General features: G+C 61.5%; 1 protein-coding gene across 15 annotated transcripts in view; it reads right to left on the minus strand.

Moving 5' to 3' along the window:
• Positions 1–18,622, minus strand: part of MCF2L (MCF.2 cell line derived transforming sequence like) — a 130,488-nt gene that overhangs the window by 14,581 nt on the left and 97,285 nt on the right. For 14 of the 15 annotated variants that reach the window (XM_057533011.1, XM_057533012.1, XM_057533016.1 and 11 more), the window contains 13 exons: positions 10,800–10,919; positions 8,785–8,901; positions 8,222–8,371; positions 7,416–7,540; positions 6,986–7,100; positions 5,813–5,932; positions 4,536–4,727; positions 3,938–4,129; positions 3,220–3,379; positions 2,420–2,493; positions 2,091–2,164; positions 792–858; positions 111–226 (listed from right to left, as the gene is read on the minus strand). In XM_057533011.1, coding sequence (XP_057388994.1) covers positions 111–226; positions 792–858; positions 2,091–2,164; positions 2,420–2,493; positions 3,220–3,379; positions 3,938–4,129; positions 4,536–4,727; positions 5,813–5,932; positions 6,986–7,100; positions 7,416–7,540; positions 8,222–8,371; positions 8,785–8,901; positions 10,800–10,919 — 1,622 coding nt within the window. Of the gene's footprint in view, positions 1–110; positions 227–791; positions 859–2,090; positions 2,165–2,419; positions 2,494–3,219; positions 3,380–3,937; positions 4,130–4,535; positions 4,728–5,812; positions 5,933–6,985; positions 7,101–7,415; positions 7,541–8,221; positions 8,372–8,784; positions 8,902–9,074; positions 10,357–10,799; positions 10,920–18,622 lie in introns of those variants that run through there. The other variant, XM_057533026.1, reaches the window with a different exon arrangement.

Genomic DNA, 18,622 nt, shown 5'->3' on the forward strand with positions numbered 1-18,622 from the left:
CCTACGGAACCCGCTGCCCGTCCGCTTATCCCTCTTGAGAGGGAGGGAGGACTCTTCTCCCCCAGCAAAGCATAACCTGAGGCCCGTGGGCGACCGAGGGAGGGCCTGACCTGTTATGAAAGTGGTAAATTTCTTCCATGTTTCCAAACAGAACATCCTTCTTGTTCTGAAGTCCCGTCGAGATGAGATGTGTCATTAAAGGGTTGTCCATCTCAGCAGCGTAGCCCTGAGGAGGGGGCAGCGGTCAGCGGGGGAGCCCGGGCCCATCAGCCCCGCATAAGCCTGGTCTCCACATGGCCGCCGAGCGGGGAAGTGACGCTGTCTCAGGCTTTAGAGATCGAATCCACCTCAAATTCATTCACTGACCATCTAAGGTGATTCTCCGGACCAGCACCGGAAATACGAGTGAACTACAAGCAGCACCAGTTATTTTTTGGGGGGGTGTTTCCATCCTACCCCCTTTGAACCTTTTTAAATTCAGGTGCGCCTTCCACGAAGAGGACAGATCCTGTGTGTGCGTCTTGATGGGTTGTCTCTGTGTCTGCACCTCTGTGACCACTGCCCACGCCAGAACAGTCCCGCACCCAGAAGCCCTTCTGCTGCCCCCAGGCAGCAGCCCCCCACCCAGGGAGGGTCAGGCACGGCTGCCCTCTCTTGCCGCAAACACGGCCCAGTGCAAGTGCACCTGCAGCCGGCGCCCCCGTCCCGTGGACGCACAGGTGCGTGCTCTCCAGCCCTGGGCTGTGTCGTGGCCACGAGACCACGCGGCGTGGCGGCGCCGGCGCCCTCACCTCCAGAATGCACAGCAGTTCCTCCACGTAGACCCGCTCTGTGTCCAGAAGCTCGTTCATCACGTGCCTGTGGATGGGTGCCGGCTTTCTTGCAGGAGCAGCCTCCCAACCGTCTCCCGAGGAGCCCCGGGCGCCAAGTGCCCTGCAGCTGCCCTGCCCCTCCCCTCGCCAGGAGGAGCGCCTCCCCGAGGCCCCGCCAGCGCCCGCATGCAGCGGTTCTGCAGCGACCCTCTGGGGAACGTCTATGTGCCGTCAGGTTAGGCGCTCCCAGGAGGGCCTGCTGGCAAACTGGCCGGTCAGACCTCGCCTTATGGACCAGGATCACCTTCTAACTGCCTATGACCAAGCTTCCTGTTTTCATACACAGAAAACGGAGCCAAGGGTTGGGATCGTGGAGCAGACAGCAGCCAGCACGTCAGCTGGCCCCAGTGCGGTCCAAAGTGCCCGTGCTCCGCAGAGGGTGGTGCGGGGCGCAGGAGAGGAAGGCTCAGGAGGGCAGCGTGAGCTTGGCGGGGACGACGTCCCCGTGGAAGGCCGGGCAGCGTGGGGTCTGAGCAGGGTTTCAGAGTGGGCGCAGGAGGGCGCCGAGTGCAGGCTGCCTTCGCGGAGCCAGGGACGATCAGCTCGGCTGGCAGGCCGGGGCCCTGTGGGAGAGCGACCGCCAGCCTGGGAAGCAGGTGGGCAGTGCCTTCCGTCCAGCCCAGAGTTCGGAGCCCAGCGGTGCGTCCGTGCGGGGACAGACACTCTCCCTGCATCTGGGTGGGGCTGGAGCGTGCGGGACGCCCAGGGCGGGTGTGGGGCGAGCAGAGCCTCCGCAGGGTTGCGGTGCGGAGAGACCAAGAAAGAGAAGTGATGCCCGGCATCAGCACGCGGAGCGGAGGGTCGGAGAGGCTCGTGGGCGGCAGGAGGGGCCCGTCCCGAGGAGACGGGGCCGGCGGGGGTGGGTCCGAGGCTGGCCCTGCGAGAGTGGCCTGGGGCTGCATCCCACTAGCCGTGTCCCCTGGGCTCAGGGAGGGACGACACGGGCTGTTTTGGGTCACCCAAGTGCTGCCTGCAAGCCAGGAGCAAACATGGCCTTTCGAAGACCTCTCTCTCGGTTCAGGCGTGGACATGCAAAGGGACAAGAGAACCGGCCGTGTGCACCCACAAGGCAGCTCCGCTCCTGCCCTGCGGCTGCAGGGTGAGGCTGGCGGGTCCCACCGCCTCTGGCTCCTTTACGTACAGACCCTCCCCAGGGGCTGAGATCCGGTGGGCCACGCTTGCCCTCAGACCTGCTGGGGGGAAGGGCAGGCCACCCACCTCCGCAGGATGGCCAGGCTCTCCTCGTCCCCGGTGGAGCGGCCGCGGCCCTGCCGGCCCTCACTCACTTCACTCTGGGGAGAGAGGACAGGTCCACATCGCGCTTCCAGAAACGAGAAGGTGTAGCCTGACGCCCGGCTTCCAGAACCCAACCTCCTGTCGGTCGGGGGCGGGCCTGAGGCCCCGCAGGCAGGATGAGGAGGGCCCGGAGGGGAGGGATCGGGCGGGGAGCGGAGGACGCCCCCCAGGTGCAGCGGCCTGTGCGCAGGAGGAGCCCGGCGGGGGAGCCGGGGGCAGCGAGGGGGCTGGGTGGCGGGGCGGGCACTCACCTTGGCCCTCCTGTAGGGCCCCCTCCGGAGCACGCTGCCCTCAGAACTGTGGTTCTCGGAACCTCTGCGGATGCCTGGTTTGGAAAGAAGCGGAGAAGGAGTGGGACCTCGCACCTTACTGCCTGGAGATGAAAAGCGCATCCAGGACCATCGGTGTGTTTTTTTGTGTGTGTTTTTTTTAACTTTTGGAGGAAAAGCAGCGAGCAGCCCAGAGCAGGGTGAGGAAAGCACAGTAAGATACAGAGCAAGGAAACGGGGTGGGAGACGGGGCTCTGGGCGCGTGCAGAGCCCACTGTCCACCACTTCCCAGTGCGGCCCGGCTCCCAGGTGACGGGGGAGAACTCGGCGCCTGGAGGCCTCCGAACGGGCCCTGCGCGCTGGGCTCAGGGGCTCTCAGCACTGACGGCCGACACCGGCCACAGCGGTAGAAAGCAGCGGGAGCCGTGCTGGCCGCTGGGGCAGCGTGTTTGCGGACAGGAGGTGATAGGAGGGGCCGTAGGAAAGGCCGCGGGTCCGGCTGTGCCTTCCAGAAGCGCTGCCCTGGGGGAACCAGGAGGCTTCGGGGTGGAGGGCCACGCTGCGCGAGGGCAAGACCATCCCGGCTACGGCGCCAAGGACAGACGGGCGGGACGAGCCAGGAAAGGCCCCGACAGTCAGGTGGTCCCCGTCCAGCCACAACAACGGGAGCAGCACAGATGCGAGGAAAGGCGTGAGCAGGCCGAGGGCCGATGACGCTTTATGTACGCAACGGGCTGGACGCAAGGAGGGCCTTCCCCAGGGTGAGGGGCGACTGCTCGTACCCGGGGAGGGGCAGGGCGATTTCGTGGGCGCCTCTGGCCGGGGGGCCACCGGCTGCACGGGCCGCGTCTGCTTGGCTGCCAGCTTCTTGAGGCTCGCCTGTCTCCGGTGAAACATCTCCTCCACGCTCTCCTGCTTCCGGAAGACTTTCTGCACGTGCTCCTGCCGGGAAGGGGGCGACGGGCTCATTAGCAGGACACCTCCCGAGAGCTGCCGTGACACACGTGGCCCCGCTCTGCCCTCGGCAGATGGGGGGCACCAAGGGGGGAGGGGCCCTGGGCCTGGGGCCCGCTGGGCGGCCGGCGGGGCGCTGCGGACAGCTGGCCGGAGCGAGGAGTCCGGTTTCAGCGCACTGTCAGCGGAGTGCCCGGCCACGGCGCCGAGCAAAGGCCCTCCCCGCAGGCAGGGACCCCGCGGGGGGGTGGGGGGCCTGGGAGCCGAGCAAAGGCCCTCCCCGCAGGCAGGGACCCCGCGGGGGCGTGGGGGGCCTGGGAGCCGAGCAAAGGCCCTCCCCGCAGGCAGGGACCCCGTGGGGGCGTGGGGGGCCTGGGAGCCGAGCAAAGGCCCTCCTCGCAGGCAGGGACCCGGCGGGAGCGTGGGGGCCCTGTGAGCAACGCCCGGCCTGAAAGGCACCCGCTGCTCTGCGCCTACCGACCGCCCGTGTCTCTGGGAACCATCAGAGCACCCCCTCGTCGACCAGGAGAAGAACTGTCTCCTCACCAGCAGGTCTCGGGTGAGGATGGGCTCGTAGTCCTGGTAGATTCTACTGAGCTCCTGGATCTTATTTTCCGCACCCGTCTCCAGAAACTTCTCGATTTCCTGCAGGGCCGCCTCGGCGCCGTCCTGGGACTGGCACTTGTCCACGGGCTGCGAGGCCAGCAGGTAGATGCCCTCGTCGCACCACTTCATGGACTGCAGGGAGGGAGGGCACCTTGGAAGCTGTCCTGGCGTCTCGCGGGGCCCGCTGACCGCTGCGCTTGGGGACCACCTGCAGGATGTGGTGTCCCCGTCCTGCCCCTGCGTCCAGGGGGCTCCCCTGGGGGATGCTGGCCTGAAACCAAGTGAATCGCCCAGGACGGGACGCATCCACACTGAGGACAAAGTGCAGGGAGCTGGCCGGACAGTCAGCCTCTGGGTTTCTTAAAGAAACGGCCAGTTGTGGCAGCGAGTCCTGTAAGTGGTCCCCCGTGTCAGGACAGGACCATCTGGGCCACAGGAAAGGGCCGTTTTTCACCGGTGCCTGGGGTCCGGCCACGGCAGGAGCGTCCCCGCGGGACCGCGGGGCGCGGGGTGGGGGGGGCCGGGCTGGGGGGCCTACCGCCTCGAGGAGGCCGTGCAGATCCAGCGACCTGCCCAGCAGCCCTCTCCTCCGCCCGACGTCAGCTGCAAGCTGCTCGCACAGCTGCCGGAGCTCGTGGCACTTGGGGCGGATGGAGTCCACGGCGTAGTGCTTCAGCCCAATGAGCCGCTCACCCTCCAGGGACAGGGCGCGGGCCCGCTGCACGACCGCCTGTGGAGCCGCCAGAGACCAGCTCAGCCTGGTTCTTGGGGCAAAGGGGCGCCATTTCCTGCCAGGGGTCGGCAGGGGTGGGCGTGGGGGTCAGTGAGGTGGGACGGGGGTCAGTGAGGGTGGGACGGGGGTCAGTGGAGGTGGGCGTGGGGGTCAGTGGGGTGGGCGTGGGGGTCAGTGAGGGTGGGACGGGGGTCAGCGAGGGTGGGACCGGGGTCAGTGAGGGTGGGACGGGGGTCAGTGGAGGTGGGATGGGGGTCAGTGGGGTGGGCGTGGGGGTCAGTGGGGTGGGCGTGGGGGTCAGTGAGGGTGGGACGGGGGTCAGTGGAGGTGGGATGGGGGTCAGTGGAGGTGGGCGTGGGGGTCAGTGGGGTGGGCGTGGGGGTCACTGAGGGTGGGACGGGGGTCAGTGGAGGTGGGATGGGGGTCAGTGGAGGTGGGACGGGGGTCAGTGAGGGTGGGACGGGGGTCAGTGGAGGTGGGATGGGGGTCATTGGGGTGGGCGTGGGGGTCATTGGGGTGGGACGGGGGTCAGTGAGGTGGGACGGGGGTCAGTGAGGTGGGACGGGGGTCAGTGGGGTGGGCGTGGGGGTCAGTGGGGTGGGACGGGGGTCAGTGGAGGTGGGATGGGGGTCAGTGGGGTGGGCGTGGGGGTCAGTGGGGTGGGCGTGGGGGTCTGTGGGGTGGGACGGGGGTCAGTGAGGTGGGACGGGGGTCAGTGAGGGTGGGACGGGGGTCAGCGAGGGTGGGACGGGGTCAGCGAGGGTGGGACGGGGTCAGCGAGGGTGGGACGGGGGTTAGCGAGGGTGGGACGGGGGTTAGCGGGGGTGGGACGGGGGTCAGCGGGGGTGGGACGGGGTCAGTGAGGGTGGGACGGGGGTCAGTGGGGTGGGACGGGGGTCACTGAGGGTGGGACGGGGGTCAGTGAGGGTGGGACGGGGGTCAGTGGGGCTGAGTGGGCCAGGCAGCCGCCCCTCCCCCTGCCCATGGGGCTCAGGGCAGGGAGGGGGGCTTCTGCAGGCACGGTGACACTGAGCGCAGCGTCCCCAGGCCGTCCCACCCCTGCTGCCCACGTCCCTTCTTACACTGGACTTCTCCTCAAAGCTGGCCAGGTCCTTCAGGAGGTGCTCCACATGTGCCAGGCTGTTCCCCACATCGGTGAAGGTCGTGATCTTCTGGGCCAATACGTCCAAGGCGGCTTTGACCTGCGACGGAGTGGGGGTGAGAGACCAGGCAGGGAGAGCAGTGAGAAGAGCCACGGCTGAGAAGAAGGAGGGGGGATGCCGCAGAAACGGGGCGTGCAGGGAGGGGAGGGGGGCCCGGACCCCCTCTCAGAAGCAGGGCTAGAGGGAAACTTCCTCGATTTGACAAAGAGTATCTACAGCGATCCTACTGCCGACGTTACAGGTGTAACGTTGGTGAAGAACACCTTCCCCGTGAGACTGGAGCAAGGCAGGGACGCCCACTCGCACCACCGTTATCCGAGTGGTGGAAGCTCTCTCCGGGGCAACAGGGCAAACAATTTAAAAATATAAACAAATAAAGACATACAGATCAAAAAAGAAGAAATGAAGCTATTTCTGTTTGCACGTGACCTGATCGTCTATGTGGAGAAACCCCAAAGCTCTACCAAACGACTCCCAGATGAGTTCAGCAAGGTTTCAGGAGACAAGATAAATATACAAAAACGCAGCTGCACTTCTACAGATAGCAATGAGCTCATGGACACCGAAATTAAAAATCCAACACCATCTACAACTGCTTAAGAAACGGGATATGTACACGTAAATCAAACAAAACATGTACTGAACTCGTGCAAACCACACAGCACTGGTGAAAGAAATCTAAGAAAATCTAAATAAATGGACCGACGTACATGCTCACTGAGTGGAGGACTTGGCACAGTAAAGGTGCTGATTCTCCCCAAATTGAGGTACGGGTTCAACACAATTCCTGACGAAGCCCCAGCAGGATTTTCTCGTAGACACAGACAAGATTATTTTAAATTTACACGGAAAGGCAAAGGAACCAGAACAGCTAAAACAACTGTGATGGCGAAGGATGAAGCGGGCGGGACAGAGTCTCTGCGACCTTCGCCTGCAATGGTTACTCATCGCTCACGTGGTCCGAGCCGGTCCCGCGGCCCCGCCTGGCTCCGCGTGGCTGGCGAGCCGGTTCTCACCGAGCGCTGCCAGCGGCCTTCTGCAGCCGCGGTGCCGGCTGCCCGCCTGCAGGCTCCCCGAGCCCCGGCCTCTCACCTCTCGGAAGTCCTGCTCGAAATGCCGGAGCTGCAGGCACTGCTCCAGTTTTTGCTGATGTTTTGCCCAGAACTCATCAAAGGCGGCCTCGGTTTCATTCAGCTGGGCCAGGAGCCTGGGAGAGGGGACGGCAGCCGTGCTGGGCCCCGGCGGCGCCAGGCGGGTGGGGCGCTCGGTCTGCCCTCCACACGGGAGGGGGCGCGTCACAGGGCTCGGGGGGCCGGGGTCTGTTTCCCCCCAGGGCCCTGCCCTTGCCCTCGACGCCCTGGGACACCCTGGGTCTCTCGGAGCCGCTTGGGGCGGGTGGTTGAGCTGAGTCTGTTGTTTTAAAAGGTGGAGACGTGGCCGTTTGGGCCCATCATTGACAACCTCAGCTCAGGGCACGAGGACGCGGCGAGTGGCCGCCCTGACCCCCCGGCCCCGGCCTCACCTCTGCACGGTGCTCTGACTGTCCAGCTGGTCCTGGTTTGGGCTCTGCTCCGGGCCCCGGGCCAGCGGCTCCCGGATGCTCTCCAGGACGCTCCGCCCCTCGTCCAGCGCCAGCCTCATGTCCTCCTGTGGGAACAGCGCGCTGCCCATCACCCCAGGCCGCCGGGCCCTGGACTTGGCCCCGGGCGGTGGGCTCCGTGGCGCCCGGCCCCGCAGGGGAGTGTGAAGGTGACGACAATAAGGTGGGCACACGATGGCCTCCGCCTGTCCCCCAGACCCTTTGCTGACCGCTCAGCAGCGCCGGGGAGGCGCTCCCACCGTGACCGGGGCAGGGCTAGGGTTACGGGTCTCCCAGGCAGTGGGACCGGACAGGGTAACAGGAAACCAGACCCCCGCGTGTCTGCTCCCGCGGCCCGCCGCCGGGGGCTAAACGGGGTGAGGGCTCTCTTGGCGGGGTGGGGGGGCAGCCCCCGAGCGCCAGCAGCGGGTCACGGCCTCCACTAACTCAAAGCCCGAATCGCGCGGCTGCCTCGGGGGCACAGCCCCGATCGTGTTTCTCGGGAAGCCAGCTGTGTGCCGTGACCACCCGGTCGGGCTCAGCCGTCCGAGTCCGCCCCCCTCCCCCGGGGGCACCGGGGATGCCGCCTCGTTGCCCTGATCAGCAGGGCCCGGCAGCAGGACGCAGGGCCCAACCAGAGACGCTGCTGGGAAGGGAGGTTCAGCTTCCCTGCAGGGCACCCAGCTCGCGAGCCTCCTCGGCTCCGCTCACCTGGGCCCCTCCCCGCGCCATCCCGCCCGCGCACGCACCTTGGCCCTGTCCTTCTTCTCCGTGTGGGCACGGAGCACGGAGCTCGTGGACTGGACGTCGTTGGGCAGCTCCGTCTCGGCAAGCTCGGTCCCGAAGGCCTGCAGCATCTGAGCTGTCTGCTTAACCCGGAGGGCGAAGCTCTCTATCGCCTGGTGGGGCGGGAAACCCCATCACAAGGCCGCTTACGCACTGCGCCCTCCGCGCCTGGAAGCTTGGCCGCAGCCCGGCCCTCTCAGGAGGACGGGCCGGGCGCCTGGTCCTCCCCCCCGCCTCAGCCTCGGCTCCTTCACAAACTCGGGCTCTGCACCCTCCTCAGACGGTGAGTGCCGAGAACCCAGCTCGTGCTTCTCCTTCTTTCTCGTCTGTCCTGAGCCCAGGAAAGCCACTCCCGACTCAGGACTCACGTTACTGCTTCGGATGACTAAGGTCCACTGAGACCACCTGCTCCTTCTTGGGGAGAAAACCCGGGTAAACGGGAAGAGGTCTTTGGAACAGGCGGCACCTTAAGGCAAAAGCAGCTCTGCCGGACTGACTACGGTTACGAAGGATGCAGGGCACTCACCGTGCGGTGGCAGAGCCACCTGGAGTGGCAGTAATCCAGTGTCCCGCCCAGGTCCTCGGTCAGCTGGGACTTGTCAATGTAACTGTGTAATTCCGGGACAGAGCTCAGCATTATGACCTGGGGAGGATGAGAGCCGCCCGTAAGCAGACCGCCCCGCAGGCGCAGACGGAGGGGCCGAGGGTGGCGTGGACAGAAGGCGTCTCCCGGTTCCTCCATGGAGGGCAGGGCGCGACGCCCCCTGGGCCTCGGTTCTCCCATCCGTGAAAGGGGTGTACGATGACCAGTCTCACCAGACAACAGCCGCTGGGGTCGAGCAAAGCCCTGGATGGAGCCGGGCACGCTGCCGACACCGGGCATCTGATGGGCGAGGGGGCCCTTGTGCTAACGGAGCCGCATGGACCCCGAAGCCGCGGGTCTGTCCGCATTCCTGCTGAGACCCGGGAGGGTGCGCGGGGGCGGGGCTAGGTGCCCAGCACGGCCAGGCTGCCTTTGGGGAGAACAGGTGGCCCCGGAGGCTCTTCCACACAGATGAGTTTTACTTCCTATCTTGCTCTTGTCCTTTTGAGGTCACTCCACCCATGAGCTTGGATAAAAATACAGCCTTTGCTTTGCAAGCTGTCAGCTGCTGCTGCCGAGGTCCTGGGACGCTCAGCCCACACGCCACTCGACACCACCTCGTGTTTTATTAAACTCTGAGCTCGCTGGGGGCCGAGGGGACATCTGACACGTCCCGGGTCAACTCCATCCCGGCGTGGGGGGTTGGGGTGCCACTGACACCCGGAGGACCGCCTGCCCCGCGGTCGGGGGCCCACGTGAGGCCCCCCGACTGAGGCATAGCCTTCACTCAAGAACAGGCTACGACGTCAGTTCTCAGCGGAGGTATCTGGTCTCTCTTTGCCGTCCGGCAAGGCCGTTCCCCCAGATCAGCCTGATTCACGCCAACAGGACCAGGGACGGGTCGGTCCACTATCCAAGGACCTAACGCTCTTCCTCCGTGATTTCCATCTGCTTCGTGTCTACTGAATCACGACAGAAAAGGCGAGAACGCACCGCCCCTCTTAGCGTTTTCTACTTAGCACCGAGGTCAGCACAGGCAGCAGACACTGACGTGGACACACTGTAGCAGCAGCCTTCCCGAGATGATGCTTCTCTAATTCTAAACAATGATCCAAATGGGCCGGGGAACAGCAGATGCTGCCGATGAATGCTGTGAAACCGTGTTTTGAGAACTCACGGGCTCAGCCCCACGGGGCCACGTGCAGGGCGACCTCCGCACTTAGGGTGGGACCCCAGCCTTGTTTCCTCTGACCCAGGGTATCTTGTTAGCGAGGGTCACTCGCCAAATATGGACAAATGTCACCGCCTCACAGGGTCCCTGAGACGTTGGTGCCCGGGAGATGGCTCTGCGGAGGGAGGGCTGGGCTGCGGCCCGGGGAGCACAGACCCCTGCCCCCAGCGTCAGAAACCAAGGCTTTTGACGCTACAAAAACGGGTGCACCCCCTTCCCCTCAAACCCCGGAGCCCGAGGTCTAGGGCCGCTGAGTGTGGCCTGCACACCTGGCCCCGGCCAGCAAAGCGCCCTCTGTCCTGAGCACGGAGAGCAGGGGATAACCTCGGGGACGGTGACCCACACCGAGATTCTCAGATTCCAAGAGAAACCTGGCTGGTCTTGCTGGAGAGGTTATAAGGTGCTGGGGGTGGGCTCTGTCCTCTTGGTAACGGGTGCGTTGCTGGGCAACCCCTTCCAACGTTGCTCTGGGTACCTGGCTCAACGTGGGCCGGCCTCCCTGGGGGAACGCAGGCTTCCTGGGTGCACAGCTTCTAAGGGATCCCCGCAACCTTTGCCTTTTAAAGGACGACTGGCAGATGCCAGGGGCTGCCCTGTGCCGGCCGGAGTGAGAAGGTGAGACAGGGGTCCCTCTGCGGCTGGAGGTGGCTCACACCCACTTCCCTGGCCCCCTCTCCCCCGTCCCCAGGTGGGGCCGGGCCGCTCCTCACAGGAGGTGGGCACTTACCGGTACCTTCATCTTAAAGTCATCTCTGTTGAACCTGAAGGCGAGGTCAGAGAGCGTCCTTTGGAAAAATCCCGTTGGGCGCAGGACAAGGACGAGCTGGAGGTTTGCTGGGAAGGACGCCTGCAGGGGACAGAGGGCTGCGGCTCTGTCTGTGGGCAGCACAGCTGCAAGCCGGGTCCCCACACCTGCAGCGGCCCGCGGTCCCAACGGGGAGGACCGGCCCACCGGAGCGGGTGTTTCCAACACGCCAACGTCAGACTAAAGTGGAAATGGTTACAGACACTGCACTGTTAGAGCAATACCATTTCTTACAGAAAAGGAAAGAAGTCACACTGCTTGGTACAGCTGTGTTATGCTGCTTATAAACTTCAAGATCAAAAGCTTTGACCTTTTGGGGAGCTTGTAATAACCTATAATGGAAGAGAATGTAGAAGAAGAAGATATATATTTATGTATATGTATAATTGAATCACTTTGCTGTACATCTGAAACTAACACAACATTGTAAATCAACTATATTTCAATAAAAATTAAAAAAATAAAATAAAAAATAAACTGTACAAAAACAAGCTTTGACCTTTTGTTAAGGCTGAGTTGGTGCCCCCAGATTCTTATTTTGAAGTCCACGTCCCCAGTGGCTCAGAATGTCTTTAGGGTCTTCACAGAGGTGACCGAGTTAAGATGAGGTCATCAGGGCAGGCCCATGACCGGACATGACTGTGCCCTTATAAATACAAAGGGGACATTCGGGCATAGAGACCCACGGGGACACCGTGTGAGGATGGATGTAGAGACAGGGGCTACCACGGCTGAGGGTGTCCAGAGGCCACCAGCTGCTGGGGGAGCACGGAGACACCCCTCCACAGCCACAGAGGGACCAGCCCGCCGACACCGTGATCTCAGACTTCTGCCTGCAGACAGGGGGGACAGGAGATTCCTGTCGTTTGAGCCCCTCTGTGGTCTATGGTATCTGTTATGACGGCCCCAGGAAACTAAGACACTTGTGCAATAAAGACAAAGCCACACACACACACACACGTATCACCTAAAACAGAGCTAAAGATAAGCTTACACCCAGGCGCACACCCATAGATACGGTCTTGGAGCAGATTCGCACATTCGTGTAAGCTCTGCGTACGAGGTGCCCGACCTCGGACAAGTTAAGCTCTGTGCCTCGTTCTCCCCGTCTGCAAATGGGGATAACAAAGCGCCTTCCTCACCGCATGGTCCTGGAGGCCGAGCTCCCTGCCGCCGGGCGGCGTTCAGAGCCCTGCTCCCGGCTGAAGCCGAGACAGCGGCACTGTCCGCCCAGGGCCCTGGGGCCGCATCCGGTGGCCTCGGTCTGAGAACCGGTCCCTCAAGTGAGAGAAAAAGGAGGAGAAAGAGAGGCCGCCGGGACGGGGCGCTCCGGTTCAGGGCTCCCCGGCCAGGCGGGGTGGGCAGTGTCACTCCGGGGCGCAGACACGAGCCTGCGCCCCCCGGCTCCTCTCCTGCCGGCGGCCCTGGCCTGACGCTGCCCAGCGGCTCCCCACAGAGGCGCTGTGACCCTCTCGAGATGTCAGCTGACCACGACAGCCCCCGCCCAGAACATCCAGAGAAGCCCCCGCCTTGCCGCGAACAAACCCAGAGTCCCAGCCACGCCCGGGGGCGCCCCCTCCCCGACCCCACGGCCGCCCACCGTGGTCCGCACACCCTCCCCAGCCTCCCCACCTGGACACCTGCCTGGCGCGCTGCTGGGTCAGGGAGGCCCCGGGAGCCGGGCCCCGCGTCTGAGGATTCTGCTGTCCCGTCCCCGAGCCGGACACAGCGAGGCCATGGTCCCGCGGCCCCAGGGCCCGCCCTCCCACCACGTCCAGGTGGCCACCCTGAATCCCAGCAGCGAGCACTCAGCCTCCGTGTCTGCCCAGGGGCCCTGCCCCATCGTCCTCTGTCTCCAAACACGACTCACGTCTTCGGGCTGGATCGCGCCATCCCGTCCCTGTGGCCGATGCACGTCCGCTCCCGGTCTCCCTCCCGCCCTCCCGCCCGGGCCGCCACGCGCCTCATCGCCAGCCACTCTCAGCAGGCCGCGGTGGGGTCCTGGCCCTTCACGGAACCCGACCTCAACCCCCTCTATTGGATCTGTACCCCGCGAGTCAACCACAGGACCCCAGACGTCTGCTCAGGTGTGCTCTGCCCCAGCGCGCGGCCGCCTGCAAGCGGAGCTTTCCTGCACCTCCACCCCACCTCCTGGCCTCCCCTGTGCTCCTCGGCCTCTCTGCACACCAGGACACAGCGCTGGTCACCACTGTGACTCCGCACCCTGTCCCAGCCTGGCCGCGCCTGACCTACACCTGCCGCCCCTCCATCGCCTGCCGTCCCTCCCGCCTGCACTCCTCCACTCTGTGCCCCTCCCCCCTGCACCCCTCCATCGCCTGCTGCCCCTCCCCCCTGCGCCCCTCCCCCCTGCAGCCCCGGCATGCCTGCCCCACAGTCCCTAACGTGTCCGGGTGTCGCCGTCACAGCCCTGGAGGGCAGGACTGCGTGTCCCCCGTGCCAGCACCCGAGCAGGTGCCCGCTGAGTGCTGTGGACAGAGACGAGAAGGTGGGCAGCCCGACGGGGGGGCTCTGGGTCCCCATCAGCAAGAGGGCCGTGTAGACCCCACCACCAGGCGTGAGACCGGCCTCCACTACTTCAGGAAAACCACCTTCAGCATCTCTTTCTGGAGGTGACACCGAGTCACACTTCTCTAGCCTTTAGCCCAGTTTTATTGCCCTGATTCGCACCTCACAGCTGGTGTGGTCTGAGCTTACAAGGTAACACGAGCCCTTGTCCTTCACTGAGGTCCACTCAGGGCAGGTGGCCAGGAAACCCAGGGTGGGGGACTTGCCCACCCCATCCCGGGAGGAGGAGCACCAGCCGTGCTCACCGTCCCTGGGGGGGGCCGTCAACGTGGAGAAGATTGTCCCCTTCTTGTCCTCTGCTTCAGTCTTTCCGTGTCTCTAAATGACTGAGTCTTTATATTGAAGAGAGTAACTGTGAGATCCCAGCCCAGTGGGAACACTTCAATGAGACACACACAACTATAAATTAAATCATAATTTATAGCTGCAAATTAATTTTCTCCCCCTTGGAGTCAAATATCTGTATGAAAAGCTCAGGGAAATTCCAAAACAAAAACTTTATTTTAAAAATAGAGTAACTATGGGATTTCCCTGGTGGCACAGTGGTTAAGAATCCGCCTGCCAATGCAGGGGACACGGGTTTGAGCCCTGTTCCGGGAAGATCCCACATGCCACAGAGCAACTAAGCCCATGAGCCACAACTACTGAGTCTGCGCTCTAGAGCCCACACACTGCAACTACTGAGCCTGCATGATGCAACTACTGAAGCCCGCGCGCCTAGAGCCTGTGCTCCGCAACAAGAGAAGCCACCACAATGAGAAGTCCGCGCACCGCAACGAAGAGTAGCCCCCGCTCGCCACAACTAGAGAAAGCCCGCATGCAGCAACGAAGACCCAACGTGGCCAAAAATAAATAAATAAAAATAAATAAATAAATAAATAAAATAAAAATAGAGTAACTATATGGATGATTTGGGATGAAGGCTATAAAATAACATCTTTGTGTAACTTACTCAGTAATCAAGTGATTATGATAGTTTCTATGTAACCTGAAAGTAATAGTGTTTCTTTTCTGAGGCTGACCTTCATTGGCTGAGGAACAGACAGATGGTGCAAGGACCATTAAAATGTAATCTGGAGACAGAAAAAGAGGCTGGTTTCTGAATTAATATCCTAAGAGCCTTATACAATGCAAAGATATCACCTACATTTACGAAACAGCTAACCGCAGTGGAATGCCGTAGAAGCTCTGTGGAATCCCGGTGCCTCAGGGAACGGGGTTTGAAAACCCTCCCCAAGTGCATGTTACTTTCTTAAGTTTTGTTCAAAGTCACATTTACCCAGCCTGACTGTACATTTGATTTCAAACAGAGCAGCCGAAGCCTGACCAATAATATTTGTCTGATAGCAGCCAAAAACACAAGTTTGTGTGATGAATATAAACTTGAAACTTGGTGTCTCAGTGCCAACAGATGAGAACCCTGGGGTCTGAATCAGAGAGGCTGACGTGAGGAGAGGCCTCCCCTCGCTCCCAGGGTGGCTCCCAGGCAGGTTGGGTGTGAGCACTGGGGATGCGGCCGTCTGAGACCCCCCCACCCCCGCGTGGACAGTGTGGGGACCGCCATAAACACCGTTCCGGAAAAGACAGTTAAGAACTCGGTAGGAAGGGCGTCTCTTTGGTCGGGGGACAATCATTAGACCGAACGCTCTCCACGTTAGGGGAGCTGTCCTCCCGCGGAACATTCTGCGTGGACCTGCACTGCCCACCGGCCTGGACTCGGACCCCCAGCCGTCGACCCCATCAGTAGGCGGCCTCGGCCCTCTGAAGCCCGGTCTCCACCTGCAGCACAGGTGAGTTTAAGGGCAGCTGCATGAGGGCCTCTCCACGCACAGCCCAGGGCTGGAGGTGCCCTGCCCCCTCCGCAGAGCAGCTCTGCTGAGCTACTTGTTCTAGAAGCCGCAGCTCTTCAAGAGCCAACGCTGGCCTCCCAAGGGGCCAGTCCGTGCGTTACCCTCAGCCAGAGCGGTGCTATGACCCGACCCCCTCGGTGACCTGTGTTCCACCCCCTGCACCCCAGGCCCCGCGGAAGGAGCCGTGCCCTGGCCCCCCGCCTTCCCGTCTGTGTTCCGAGGGGCGGATCACCACCCCTCTGCCCAGACAAGGCCTCCTTCCCCTCCCAGCTCTCGGCAGGGTCACCTCAGCCGGGAAGCCCTCCTGGAGCTTGCTCTGCTCCCGTCTTCCCTCCGCTAGGTGCTCACCAAGCTGCGCTTAGACCTCTAGTAACTAGCGCACAGCAGGAATTCACCAGCGCTGTTTAGGACAATATTATTTTGCTACATTTGGAATACGTACTGGATGACCTAAACATCCTGGTGCTTCAGACACTTCATCTTGTACCTTTTCTGCACACAGAAGGCATAGGCTTCACAGGCAAAAACTGGAGCTCTGCCCCACGCAGACTAGAAACCGCTCTCGCTGTGATCTCCTTCAAGGTGTGCTCTAGGGTACGGACTCAGCTGAGTCAGGCTGGCTCCAAACACAGATCAGCACCCTCTGCTGCAACGTCCCCAGCTGCCCCCCAACTCCTCCACAAACTCCTGTAGTTTAGAAAAAGGGGGTTCAATTTTTAAATGGAATCCCAGAAGAGTACACATGGTATTTTATGAAAGACACATCCATCTGAGGATGGTCCAAACCTTGACCCAACTGTTGGACAGAGAGCAATGTTCGAACTCTCAGCTTTGGGTCTCATCCGTGGGTCTCATCCGTGGGTCGTGACCGTGAACGGTGACAGGCAAACACGCACGTCGAACCGACGCCCGGTGAGCGGCCGCGGGCTCTGCTCTTGATGCGGGCACAGCAAGTCTGATTCTAGCGACACCGGACTTGGGACCCTCCAATGTCTTATTTTTCTATTCCAAGCTGGGGTAGTGGCATCCGAAGAAAGGAAAAAGAACACCCCAAAGTACAGAAAACTCAGCTCACGAGACAGCACACACGGCGGCTTAAAATAGCCCCAAATTTCAGCGCCTTCCGTAAGCGCCCGGGCTCACTCGGGCGGCCAGACGTGTTTGGATCAAGCCTCTCTGCCTGCGGCCCGGGGCCGCCGTGGAATCGTTCGGGCTGGGCCGGTGCCGACAGATGTCCCCTCCTCAAGGGCTCTGGCCCGGCTGAAGCCAGGCGGTCTTCTCCCCCAGGCTCCCCTGGATGAAAGCAAAGGCCGGCGAGGCTGGCGGTCCCGGTCCACAGCAGGGGATGGCATCGTGGGCCAGCTCTGTCCCCTCCCGCCCCCCTGCACGGGGACAAGGTGCCAGCTCTGTCCCCACCACGGAGCCGGGGTGCAGATCGGACCCCGCACCTAGCTCACAGGGGCACACGGTGCAGGAGCGGCAAGGCCCGGCTCGCGGTGTCCCCGCCCCCTGTGGCCTCCCTGCCCCGTCTCCGGGGCCCCTGTGTGTGTGTCCGGCATCTGGTCACAATGTCGGCCATCTGCACTCCACCAGTCTACACATTTCTTGCTATGCTCCCCTGTCCCCAGCACTTCCTACCGTGCCAGGCACACATTAAGGTCTCAATCAATGTGTTGAATATATAAATAGAACTTTTGGCATTAATACGATCAGTGAATTCTTGTAACAAAAACCATTGGAGTTCAAAGAGAATTTTTGACAATTCTGCTGAAAAGTGCTAACTTCTGGGCTGTTCCAAGGCAGTATTGGGGAACCCTAAGACTTATAGGAGAAAAATTTATATTTTTATTGTATAAGAATCAGTGCAAACATGAAAACTCTAACTTTCCAGTTATGATTTTCACAAAGTTTCGAAGATGAGCCAGCTCTCTTCAGAAATTCATCTCATTATAAACTGGATGCAGGGGCTTCCGTGGTGTTGCAGCGGTTAAGGATCTGCCTGCCAATTCAGGGGACGCGGGTTCGAGCCCTGGTCCTGGAAGATCCCACATGCCGCAGAGTAACTAAGCCTGCGCGCCGCAGCTACTGAGCCCGTGTGCCACAACTACTGAAGCCCGTGCGCCTAGAGCCCGTGCTCTGCAATAAGAGAAGCCACCGCAGTGAAAAGCCCATGCACTGCAACGAACAGTAGCCCCTGCTCGCTGCAACTAGAGAAAGCCCGTGCGCAGCAACAAAGACCCAACGCAGCCAAAAAAAAAAAAAAACAAAAACTGGATGAAGAGTAAAACTATGTTTATACTCGGCCACGGGACAGCCTGACCCTACAACAGGTCTACCCTGAGCCACTGGTGATCTCGATGATTACTCAGGTTTTAAAAATAATGTATCTGTTTCTTAGAAAACAATACTGCGTTTGGAGAATCTCTTATTATCTGACCAGGAGTGGCTGATCAGCTCGAGAGATATTCACAGTGCTCCTGTCTCGCCTGGGCCCGGGCTGGGTGCCGGCCACACAAAGGCGGACAGGGCTGGCCGTGGCCTCGAGGGACCACGGCGTGCAAACAGAGAATGAGGGTACCCTCCCAGGAAGGGAGGCCAGGCAGGGACTGAGTGCAGCCCTGCTCCAGGGCTGGGGGAGGGGCACTAGGGGCGGGTATGGAGGGATGAGTGGCAGACACCGTGGCTCTGGGTGAGGGCCCCCTGGGGTGTGGCGTGTGGCAAGGCCTGGACCCCACGGGGATGCCCGTGACCATCACGGCAAAGCGGCTGCCTCAGACGCCCGTGCACACCACGACATGCCTGGGCGGTGGTTCAAACCACTGACAGATAAACGCAAAAGAACTGGGCAGATTACTGGACTCGAAAATGTTGTTATTGTAACAGTGTTACCTTTTAAAACAGCAGCACACTTGGCTGGAAACTTCTTGGCAACCAGCTCAGGACTAATTTACTGAGTTATTGATTCAAGAAAAATGTGTTGTTAAGTCCTTTGTGCATCTGACCCAAGTGGCTTTTACAATTTAATCCTTAATTTGGGCTGTCAGGTGACATCATGCGCAAATTTATTCTAAAATTTAAAATAACGAAATGGACATGCTGGCTGTTGGTGGCAAATCAAAGTCCTCTGTGAGTTTCTAAGGATTTAAAAACAAAGGAAAGCCCACGATGAAACATTTATATACTATGTGAACACGCTTCTTTTGAAGCGTCCTGAAGTGTTTTGATTTGCTGCAGACAAACAGTGACGTAGAGCGTGTGTGCCTGGCGGGGAGCGGGAGCAGGGGGGTGAGGGAGCCGCTTTGTCAGGAG

Source organism: Balaenoptera acutorostrata, chromosome 18 (assembly GCF_949987535.1).
Source record: "Balaenoptera acutorostrata chromosome 18, mBalAcu1.1, whole genome shotgun sequence".
NCBI lineage: Eukaryota > Metazoa > Chordata > Mammalia > Artiodactyla > Balaenopteridae > Balaenoptera > Balaenoptera acutorostrata.